The sequence below is a fragment of the Schistocerca gregaria genome, chromosome 6 (genome assembly GCF_023897955.1).
Source record: "Schistocerca gregaria isolate iqSchGreg1 chromosome 6, iqSchGreg1.2, whole genome shotgun sequence".
Taxonomy (NCBI): Eukaryota; Metazoa; Arthropoda; class Insecta; order Orthoptera; family Acrididae; genus Schistocerca; species Schistocerca gregaria.
The window spans coordinates 442,554,047-442,566,653 of record NC_064925.1 but is presented as its reverse complement, the minus strand read 5'-3'; the positions used below and the strand labels follow the sequence as shown (position 1 = coordinate 442,566,653).

The 12,607-nt window shown below is 43.3% G+C and overlaps 1 protein-coding gene across 1 annotated transcript in view; it reads left to right on the top strand.

Annotated features, from left to right (window-relative positions):
• LOC126278905 (orexin/Hypocretin receptor type 1-like) overlaps positions 1-12,607 on the top strand; it is a 1,200,512-nt gene that overhangs the window by 1,123,492 nt on the left and 64,413 nt on the right. Inside the window, exon 6 of the mRNA XM_049979179.1 lies at positions 4,267-4,429. Coding sequence (XP_049835136.1) covers positions 4,267-4,429 — 163 coding nt within the window. The remainder of the gene's footprint in view (positions 1-4,266; positions 4,430-12,607) is intronic.

Sequence of the window (12,607 nt, the reverse complement as noted above, 5' to 3'; positions counted from 1 at the left end):
CCCACGCAAAGCATAGATATCCAAAAAGCAAACATTATTCTGCGTTCCCCACTTCATATTCAGTTTGTCTACACTCTACGAACACATATAACCTCAAAACTCATGCGGCTAGTGTCACCCAAAGTTGGAACACGCCGAAACTGTTAGCGCAGTAGCCTGCAACCTAGTGTTCTCGTGTAAACTAAACGGAGGTGCGTTCCAAGTAGAGAGCTGTCAGTTTCTTTTGGCGGAAAACCAGGGCATCTCAGATGTTCATAAGCGATTCCAGAATGTCTGCGGAGGCCTGCCAGTGAACAAAAGCACGGTGAGTCGTCGGGTGAGGCGTCCGTCGTCATCGCGACGAGGTCGCGCGAACCGTCCGATGTCCTTCATGTGAGCCGGCCGTACAAAGCTGTGACTGCGAGGCAATGTCGGAAAGCGCGGGCACGCTCACACGAGGTGATCAATGGATCCCAAACAAACACCTCGCTCCACAACTGGACGTCTTTGTTGGTAGTTCTGACACACAAGTTCACCAGCTAGGGTATTCAAAGGCGTGTGCCCGCTGGATTCCTCGCAGCCTAACCGAAGACATGAAGAGCAACGAAGGACCATCTGTGCGGAATTTCTTGCGGGTTACGAGAGTGATCGTGACAGTTTTGTTAAACACCATCACAGGCGATGAAAAGAGTTCATCACTTCGAACCTGTGCGCCCCGATAGCTGAATGGTGCCGGCACGGTAGCTCGGCGTGTTCGGTCAGACGGTTTAGCTACCCTCTGCAATAAAAAAAACTGAGTGAATGGATCAACGAACAACCTGAGCGAGTGTCCACCACGTCCACCACGAACAAATTCAACGAACAATATAGAACAAAATGAGATCAACAACAAAAAGTGGTCAGCGTGGCGGATTGCCAACCTAATGGACCCGGGTTCGATTTCCGGCTGGGTCGGAGATTCTCTCCGCTCAGGGACTGGTTGTTGTATTGTCTTCATCATCATTTCATACCCATCCGGCGAGCAGGTCGCCCAATGTGGTGTCGAATTTAGCCTAATAAGACCTGCACCAAGGCGGCCGGACCTGTCCCGCAATGGGCCTCCCGGCCAATGACGCCAAACGCTCAGTTCCATTTTTTCATCACTTCGAACCGAAAAAAATGGCTGCCCATCCGCCACACCACCTCTCCTCCGAAGCAAAAGTTCAAAGCCGCAACTTCTGCAGGTAAAGACATGGCGGCAGTCTTCTGGGGCTCTAAAGGTGTTATTCTGTTTGGTGTCCTCCCTCAAGGTGCGAAGAACAACTCTGAAGTATCTTGTGCTATCGTCAGGAAATTGAAGAAATGACTTTAGTGTGTTCGTAGCCGCAAGCATGGAAACGAACTTCTCCTTCTCCATGATAACGCAAGAAGCTCACAAAATTTAATTGGACTATTCTTCCTCATGCATCCTATAGCTCTGATCACGCTCCTTGCGACTTTCCATGTGTTTGGCCCAAAGAAGGATGTACTCCTCGGGAAGCAGTACGCGGATGATGGAGAGGTTACGGATGTAGCAAGACGTTGGCTCGTGCGTCGACTAGTAGAGTGGTACCGTGCAGGGATATTAAAACTTCCCCTTTGCATGAAACGAATGACTGCGCTGGTAAAACTTCTACGTTACTTGATTTTCAAACTCCAGATTAAAGCTGAACGTAATGCGGCTGTTTTCTCTTTACTTTGTAACCTCCCAACAGAAAAACATGTATATTGCATTCACATTTAGTATAACCTGCCAACAGATAAATTCCGTAACTTACCAATAATAAGATGTGACTAATCTCTCAATAAAATTGTGACTCACTTATAACCTTTCAATAATTGACTGTGAATTTAAATTGGTAAATTTTGGACGTCAGCAGTGCTGCGTCATGGTCCTGAAAATTCATTCTGAATAAATTTAAAAATCTTACCTCATTGGAGTCGCCGGATAGCGCCTATATATCTGCTGCTATAAGAATATCTTCTGGCACAGCCCAGTGCAATGCTGGCCGCTAGATTTGTCATGTATGAAAAGAAACAATTGATTTTTCTTTACGATAATCGGAATGACAACGGTTTGCAGAAATTAGTAAATTCTTTAAATTCAAATGAATGATTGTCAAAACAGTTAATTTTATAAAAAAGATTATTATTAAAAGATTTTTAAAACATTTACATGAAACTTGATACAACAATAGTACAAATTATGTTGTAATAAACTACATACGCGCGCGGCTATTTTTACCTTATACTACATCGCTCAGGCACCGTCATCGCTCCCCACTGCCGACCTTGCGAACTCCATACAACAGACTGATAACTACTACTTACTCCTACTGACACTGCTCTTACTGCAGCCAACACTGCTCTCTGGTCTGAGATTCTCTTATATCTTACATATCGCAGGCAGCCCGTGAGCAATCACGTCAGAGAAGTTGCTGCTGTACAAGGTAACGTTTACCACGTCACTATATGGAGAGTGCTACGTGAGGACCAGTTGTTTCCGTACCATGTACAGTGTGTGCAGGCAATATCAGCAGCTGATTGGCCTCCACGGGTACACTTCTGCGGATGGTTCATCCAACAATGTGTCAATCCTCATTTCAGTGGAAATGTTCTCTTTACGGATGAGGCTTCATTCCAACATGATCAGATTGTAAATTTTCACAATCAACATGTGTGGGCTGAAGAGAATCCGCAAGCAATTGTGCAATCACGTCATCAACACAGATTTTCTGTGAACGTTTGGGAAGGCATTGTTGGTGATGTGTTGATTGAGCCCCATGTTCTTCTTCCACCTACGCTCAATGGAGCACGTTATCATGATTTCATAAGGGATACTCTACCTGTGCTGCTAGAACATGTGCCTTTACAAGTACGACACAACATGTGGTTCATGCACGATGGAGCTCCTGCACATTTCAGTCGAAGTGTTCGTACGCTTCTCAACAACAGATTCGGTGACCGATGGATTGGTAGAGGCAGCCCAATTCCATGGCCTCCACGCTCTCCTGACCACAACCCTCTTGACTTTCATTTATGGGGGCATTTGAAAGCTCTTGTGTACGCAACCCCGGTACCAAATGCAGAGACTCCTCGTGCTCGTATTGTGGACGGCTGTGATACAATACTCCACTCTCCAGAGCTGCATCAGCGCATCAGGGATTCCATGCGACGGAGGGTCGATGCATGTATCCTCGCTAATGGAGGACATTTTGAACATTTCCTGTAACAAAGTGTTTGAAGTCACGCTGGTACGTTCCGTTGCTGTGTGTTTCCATTCCATGATGAATGTGATTTGAAGAGAAGTAATAAAATGAGCTCTAACATGGAAAGTAAGCTTTTACAGACACATGTCCACATAACATATTTTCTTTCTTTGTGTGTGAGGAATGTTTCCTGAAAGTTTGGCCGTACCTTTTTGTAACACCCTGTATATATTTGTGACATTCAGTTAAACAGATTTCTTTTTCTGGTGGACACATGTCCAGATCGTCCGCTCATATTAACATCTCTCAGAACTCTGGCACCTGTCTCCCCACATCCACCACTGCTGGCGGCTCACGTCCAACTGCCCAACGCTACTGGCTGTTCACATCCAACAGCTCCACACTACACGCTGTTCACATCCAACAGCCCAACACTACACGCAGTTCACATCCAACTGCCCAAAACTACACGCTGTTCACACCCAACAGTCCAACACAACACGCCGTTCACATCCAACAGACCAACACTACACGCCGTTCACATCCTACAGACAAACACTACACACTGTTCACATCCAACAGACCAACACTACATACTGTTCACATCCAACTGCCCAACACTACACGTTGTTCACATCCAACAGACCAACACTACACGTTGTTCACATCCAACAGACCAACACTACTCGCTGTTCACATCCAACTGCCAACCACACTGGCGAATAACTTCCAACAACGAGTCCAGCCAGCCACAGACTGCACACAGCGCAGTCAGCGGATTTAATACAGAGTGCTATGTAATGTTACCAACATAAACCCCTAAACAGCCTACTTACAATATGAGCGCTCCCAGAAAGGTGCCGTGAGGAACAAAGGTTATGTTGAAAAATAGTGTCTTACTCAAAAGAGTGGAGAGTAATATGACGTACTGGAATCCTGAATTAAATCAACCTGTTTTCAGAAAAAAAGTCTTTACTTGTTGAATACCCCTCGTACTCTTTCGAGTGTGCTAGCTTCACAGCAGCGGCGTCCTCTGACTTGGTGCGATGCCTGTGTACAGCGCCGCCGCTGACGAGCTTCGCCAGCCGGCGCAGCGCCATGGGCGCCAACGCGGCCACCGAGGTGCAGCTGCGGTCGCGCCGCAAGGCGGCCAAGATGCTGGTCGCCGTCGTCGTCATGTTCGCGCTCTGCTACCTGCCCGTCCACCTGCTCAACATCCTCAGGTGCGTACCCTGCCTTCCCACTCCATGACCCCTTTGTGTTTTAACGTGATGGAGTGTTGCTGTATGCATATCCTACTACCGTCCATGCTCACTGACGTCCATCTCTTCTATAATCCTAGAACATATTCTGAGCTAAAACATTCTAAAAGGACTGCCTCTTCCACGCCACCAAACATGGATTCCGAAAACATCTACACTACTGGCCATTACAATTGCTACACCGAGAAGAAATGCAGATGATAAACGGGTATTCCTTGGAAAAATATATTATACTAGAACTGACATGTGGTTACATTTTGACGCAGTTTGGATACATAGATCCTGAGAAATCAGTACCCACAACAACCACCTCTGGACGTAATAACGGCCTTGATACGCATGGGCACAGCTGCCCATACAACTTTAACACGATACCACAGTTCATCAAGAGTAGTCACTGGCGTATTGTGACGAGCCAGTTGCTCGGCCTCCATTGAGCAGACGTTTTCAGGTGGTGAGAGATATGGAGAATGTGCTGGCCAGGGCAGCAGTCGAACATTTTCTGTATCGAGAAAGGCCCGTACAGGACCTGCAATATGCGGTCGTCATTATCCTGCTGAAATGTAGGGTTTCGCAAGGATCCAATGAACGGTAGAGCCACGGGTCGTAACAAATCTGAAATGTAACGTCCACTGTTCAAACTGACGTCAGTGCGAACAAGAGGTGACCGAGACGTGTAACCAATGGCACCCCATACCGTCACGCCGAGTGATACACCAGTATGGCGATGACGAATACGCGCATCCAATGTGCGTTCACCGTGATGTCGCCAAACACGGATGCGACCATCGTGATGCTGTAAACAGAAACTGGATTCATCCGAAAAAATGACGTTTTGCTATTCGTGCATCCAGGTTCGTCGTTGAGTGCATCATCACGGGCGCTCCTGTCTGTGATGCAGCGTCAAGGGTAACCGCAGCCATGTTCTCCGAGCTGATGGTCCATGCTGCTGCAAGCGTCGTCGAACTGTTCGTGCTGATGATTGTTGTCTTGCAAACTTCCCCATCTGTTAATTCAGGGATCGAGACTGCACGATCCGTTACAGCCATGCGGATAAGATGCGTGTCATCTCGTTTGCTAGTGATACGAGATCGTTGGGATCCAGCACGACGCTCTGTATTACGCTCCTGAAGCCACAGATTCCAAATTCTGCTAACAGTCATTGTAGTTCGACCAACGCGAGCAGCAATGTCGAGATACGATAAACCGCAATCGTGATAGGCTACAATCCGACCTTTATCAAAGTCGGAAACCTGAAGGTACGCATTTCTACTCCTTACACGAGGCATCACAACAACGTTTCACCAGGAAACGCCGCTCAACTGCTGTTTGTGTCTGATAAATCGGTTGGAAACTTTCCTCATGTCAGCACATTGTAGGTGTCGCCACCGGCGCCAACCTTGTGTGAATGTTCTGAGAAGCTTATCGTTTGCATATCACAGCATTTTCTTCCTGTCAGTTAAATTTCGCGTCTGTAGCACGTCATCTTCGTGGTGTAGGAATTTTAATGGCCAGTAGTGTATTAAGCGATAGCCAACTTGCACTTTTCTAATATGATACCCTGAAAGCCAAGAAGCAAGACATCAGACGGTTGTTGTGTTTCTTGAATTCCGAAAAGCTTTTGTCTCGATACCACACCGACGATTATTAATAGTAGTACGTTTTTACAAAGGAAATTTGTGACTCAATTGAGGACTTCTGGGTAACAAGACGCAGCTTGTTATCTGGATGGAGAGTTCTCTACAGCAGAAGGAGCTTCACTTGTGCCCCAGCAAAGTTTGCTGGGTCCCCTGTTGATCGCCATGTACCGGTATATTAACGAGTGGGCAGAAAATATTATACGTAACATCAGAATTTTTGCAGCTGCCGCAATTATCTATAACGAAGTACTATGTGAACAAAGAAAACACCGTCCGAACACCCTTCAATTCCCAACGGTACCGTCCGGCCACCATGTCATCCTCAGCCCTGAGGCATCACCGGTTGCAGATATGGAGGGGCATATGCTCAGCACACCGCTCTCCCAGCCATTTTTCGTGACCGGTGCCGCTACTTTTCAGTCAAGTAGCTCCTCAGTTGGCCTCATAAGGACCGACTGGATCTGCATTCCAAGACCACTCGCTAGACCTGTACGGTGACCCATCCAAGTGCTAGCCAAGCCCGATAGCCCTTAATTTCGGTTATCTGAAGAGTACCGGTGTTACCACTCCGGCATGGCCGTTGGCTACTATCTAAACAAGGCTGCAAAAATGTGCAGTTGCATCTTGATAAGATTCCAATGTGGTGCAACTTATATAACAGTGACTCGTAACTGGAACTAGTACATTCACACAAATGCCTGGACGAAATGATCTCGTAAGCTCAGTCATAGGCAATAAGCATGACAGGTGGGAAACATGGGCTCGTTGGCAGGATCTAGGAAAATATAGCCATTCTGGAAAGGATTAGATTAGATTAATTATTCATGCCATAGACCCACAAAAGAGGGAATCCTCCTGGGTGTGGAACATGTCAGATAAACACATTACAAAAATGTAATTAGAAAAACTTGAGTTTCATTAAATTTAATGATCCTCAGTCAATAAACAGTAAAATTATGTACACGAATTAAAATTAAACTTCTAATATTTACAGGTTTAATACTTACATCTGCTTTCATTAAATCCATCGTTCACACAGTAGCTAGTTACTTGGCTATTACAACTAAGTATTGTCAAAAATTAAATTAAATTATTCATTTCAATTATCCTCAGTTATGAACAGTCAAATTATGTACAAAATTAAACTTCCACTGTTTACAGATTTAAGACTTTGATCTGCTTTCGTTACATCCATCATTCACACAGTAGGTAGTTACTTGGCTGTTAAACCAGGTATTGTCAAAAATTGAAGTATTAATAAATTTTCATTAAAATGGTCTACTGCACTTGTCGAGAAATTCATGGCTGAATAGAAGGAGTTGGCCACCAAAAATTCTTTTCAATTATGTTTAAATTGTGCCTTGTCTGAAACTAAACTCTTAATGGTTTCTGGTAATTTACTGAAAAAATGTGTTGCTGAATACTGGACTCCTTTCTGGGCAAGAGTAGGTGATTTTAAATATTTATACATGTTGTTCTTATTCCTAGTATTGATACTGTGTACTAAGCAGTTACTTGGAAAAAGAGATGTATTATTTACAACAGACTTTATTAAGAAATAAATATACTGAGAAGCTATGGTTAGAATGCCCAATTCTTTGAACAGGTTTCGACATGATGTTCTTGGATTTACATTACACATTACTCTTATACGCTTCTGTACTCTAAAAAAATTTTCCCGGTTTGTGAAGTTGCGCCAAAATATGATTCCATATGACATAATGGAGTGAAAATAAGCAAAATATACGAGTTTTTTTATTTATATCTCCTATGTCTGACATTCGCATTGCAAACACAGACTTGTTTAGGTGTTTCAGCAGTTCGTTAGTACGTCGATCCCAACTGAATTTATAATCAAGTTGTAATCCCAAGAATTTTACACTCTCAACTACTCCTATTTCTATGTCATCATTTTTTTACACTCTCTAGAAGGAAATCTCTTGGAAGTTCCGAACTGCATGTAGTGGGTCATTTCAAAGTTTAATGACAGGGAATTGGCTATGAACCACTTATTAATGTCAGTAAAAATTAGATTAGCTGCCCTTTCTAAATTTATATTTGATTTACTATTTATTTCAATGTTTGTATCACCTGCAAATAAGACAAACTTGGCATCTGGTAATGTAACAGATGACAGGTCATTAATACTCACAAAGAAAAGTAGTGGACCTAGTATGGAACCTTGAGGAACACCACATGTAATTTCTTCCCAGTCAGATGATATCTGATTGCCTACTGCTGAAGTGTTATGTAAGGACACCCTTTGTTTTCTATTAGTAAGATATGACTGAAACCACTTTGCAGCACTACTATGATGCCATAATATTTTAATTTATTTAAAAGAATGCTGTGATTCACACAGTCAAAAGCCTTTGACAGGTCTCATAATATCCCAGCTGCCTCTAATTTGTTGTCTAAAGAATTAAGGACATTTTCACTGTAAATGCAAATAGTATGTTATTTTCACTAAGTTGCTTAAGTAGACACTTGAACATAACCTTTCCAAAGATTTTTGAAAAAGCTGGCAAAAGTGAGATTGGTCGGTAATTTGACGACATTTCTTTGTCCCCTTTCTTGTGGAGAGGTATAACTTCAGCACACAGGTTACTGCTTATAAGTTACTTGTGTGTCCCATCTTACAATAATGCTCAAATCTGCGGGACCTGTACCAAATAGGACTAACAGTCGATATTGAACGTATTCAAAAAAAAGGGTGGCACAAGAGGTCGCAGATTTATTTGACTCTCGCGAAAACGTCAAAGAAGTGCTAATAAACTAACTGATAGACAGTTGAGGATAGACGCAAGTGTTCATGTTCAGGTGAAAGGGTACTTACAAATTCAGGGGAACACGTTTCAAGGGAGGAATCTAGAAATATTCTTCAGCTCTCTTCGTATTGCTCCCATGATGCAGTGTGGCTAGGGCCTCCCGTCAGGTAGACCATTCGCCTGGTTCAAATCTTTCGAGTTGACGCCACTTCGGCGACTTGCGGGTCAATGGGGTCATCCCAGTTCTTGAGCGTTGAAAATCTCCGACCCAGCCGGGAATCGAACCCGGGCCGTTAGGTATGACAGTCCGTCGCGCTGACCACTCAACTGGCAGGGGCGGACATTGCTTCCATAAGAACTGCGAAGCTAAGACCAATTACAGGACGCACAGAGGCAATGAAGCAATCATTCTTACCGTGTTCCAAACGCAACTGGAACGGGAAGATACGTTACCTCGCTATGTACGATCTACCATCCACTTCACTGTTTTTCACAGTCTCTTTATGTAGACGTAGCTGGCCGTGGTTCATCAAGAGCTGAAGACGCTTCAGGTAGCTGGAGTGGTGCGTAATGGCTGTGGGACAAGTGGAGCGCCAAATAGTATTCTTCAAGTATCACATGCTCTGGTCACGATCTCTGCTACCGAGGCATCTTCCAGTGTACCCGACAAGGATTTACTGCACTCATCGCGGTGTATTCCGGATTATCGCTGGTCCACTTTCCTCAAGAAAGAACAAATACGAAGGCTGTCCATCTGTCGTCTGTCAGTCACCTTATGTATGAAGATGTAACAAGGCAAGGAATGGAGAGGATCTCCACAGAACCGGGGAGCAAAGGAATATATATGGAAAACACTGACAAGAAGAAGGTGCATCAACTAACAACTTCCATGGCACTACAGGGAGCTGTGGAGGTTAACAATGTACACGAAGACAGAGATTGGGGTTAATCCAGAAAATAATTGAGAACATAGGTTGCAAGTGCTACCCTGAGATGAAAAGTGTGGCACAGGAGAGGAATTAGTAGCGGGTCGCATCAAATCAGACAGAAGACAGATGACACAAAAAAAGGAACATGTGGCCACTTTTTCAGTAGGATCAAAAGGGGGAAAAGGGCCGTTAATTGTCGATAGGTGCAATGTCAAGTTGGTTAGCATCAAAGACAAGAAAGACAACAGATGTCCAATTATTATGTCTACCTGTGTATCTGCCTGCTGCTATTCAGAGTGTATGGTGCTGTCATCTGCACACTGCAGCTCCTGTCAGTATCAGTGACTCCTGTTGTTAAGCTTTAAGACCATCCTCAGTTGTTAAAGACAGTTAGCAGAAGTAGTCAAGGCTCACTCACTGGATTCAAGCTGGACCTGTTCACTGTGCACAAACTAGACTTAAAATTTGCAATATTGTACCCATGATTGGGTGTCCTCTGATTTGGAGCCGGATGGAGAGCCACAACCAGAATCTTTATCGATTCTGCGAGTGTATTGGGTTGCAGATTGTTGAAGCTGAACTATGTGTTGGAGGACAGACTCCACATGACAGGACAGGTTGCACTTCACAGTGGAAGCTGCTATTTGAGTTGCAGAGGTCATGTGGAAAGCACATGAGAGTTTTCTAGGTTAAGTGTAATTTCGAGGTCATCTGATAACAACTTTACAGTTCATAAATCAATGAAAAAATCTTATTGCCAACAAAGTATAGCTAGAGAGAAATAGTTGTTTGCTAAAGCATTTGTAACAGTGACCTACAATTCACCATTTTTCAGCAACGCTTTTGTGCCTAATTTATACTGGATGAAAGTTGAAGTACAAAGTTCCCAAATATTTAACAAGATACGAAAAGTATATCAAAGAGGTAGTTTAGATTATCCAAGGCTCAGTGTATTCAGAATTCATTGCAATAAAATGAGTCTGGCGACGTCCAATTTCAAACATATTACACACTTATATGTTTGCGAGTTACTGGCCTAGACGCTTTAAAATTAGTCATCAGATGCCTTTACTGGCCATGATGCCTTTACTGGCCACCTGATTCTGTTACAACAGTAGGACCTTTTTTGTACAGAATCGTAACAAGAGGAGACTTTAACCTAGCAAGTACAGAGCAGGTGCTCGTGGAACGAACAGGAACTCAGGAGAAATAGTTATGAATGTTTTACTCAAAAATACCTTGACGATCTAGTTCTATGTCTCACATTTAACAAATATTTTAACCCTCGTGGGAACAAACAGAGCTGAGCCTATCAACGTTACGACAAAAGCAGGGTTTCGAGCTCACGATGTAATTATAGCCATGATGGCCACTAGGATCAATAAATCTATCAAAAACATTAAATGACGTTTTATGCTCCGCAGAATAGATAAACAGGGGTAAAAATTCTGCTTACGAAACGAATAGATAGCATTTAATTCGAATGTGATATGGTAGGCAAAGTTTAAAAGTATCGTACTTCACGTTCTAGATGAGTTTGTCGCATATGCCGTGCGAAACACCTGTAGCTGAGGTACCTGACGACGTGACGAACAGAGGGAGAGAGAGAGAAAGCATATAAGGATACTGAAAGGGTAATTCAGTACGTAAAGAGAGGTGAGAAATTTAATAATGAGGATTGGAATGAGATTTTAGGGCAAGGAGTGTATGAAAGGACTTGGGAGAATGTGGCCAAGGTAGTTGGAATGATAGAGGAGAAAGACTAATTGAGATCTGCATTAAATATCAGCTAGTAACAGGAATACTCTGTTCAATAATCACAAATGGACGAGGTATATATGGAAAAGGCCCGGATATAGATAGATTCCAAGTGGGTTACACGCTGATCAGACCGAGATTCCGAAATCAGATACTGGATTGTAAGGCATACCCGGAAAAAATATAGCAGATTCAGACCACAATTTACTAATGATGAAGAGTGGAATGAAGTTTAAGAAAATCATACTGAAGAATCAGTGTGGAAGTGGGATACTGTTACACTAACGAACGATGAGACGTGTTTGAAATTCGTTAAAGATGTGGATACTGCTGTAAGGAATACCACGATAAGCATTTCAGTTGAAGATGAGTGGACATACTTCAGCTGATCAAGTAAAAAGGAACAACAGCAATGTTCAGGGAAATACTGGCGTACCACAATATACTTAGTAAGAATTGCAGGAGGGCCAAGGCGAAATGGCTGAAAAGAATATGACGATATAGAGAAAGAAATGATTGCCAGAAGGACTGACGCAGCATAATTCAAAACAACCCTCGGTGAAATTAGAAGCAAGGGCGGCAACATTAGGAGTTCAATGGGAATTCCACGATTAACGGCAGAAGGAAGAGTGGGCATGTAGAAAGAGTACACTAAAGACCTTTGTTATGGAGAGTGATTGGCTAATGGTGTGATACAGGCAGAAATTAGATTAGACATTGAAGAGACAGGGGATACGAGATAAGAGCTCTAGAAAAATTAAGATCAAATAACGCAGAAAGCTTGTATTCATCCCACCACAATTTCTAAAATCGTTGGGGGAAGTGGCAACCAAACGACAGTTCATGTTGATGTGTAGAATCTACGATACTTCCGACATAGCAGCAGACATTTGGAAAACATCATCCAACAATTCCGAAGACACCAAGGATAGATAAGAGCGAGAATTATCACTCAACCATCTTGACGGCTCACGCATGCAAGTTAATAAGAAGAAGAATTTACAGAAGAATAGAAAAGAAATTTGAGGATCTGTTAGATGACGA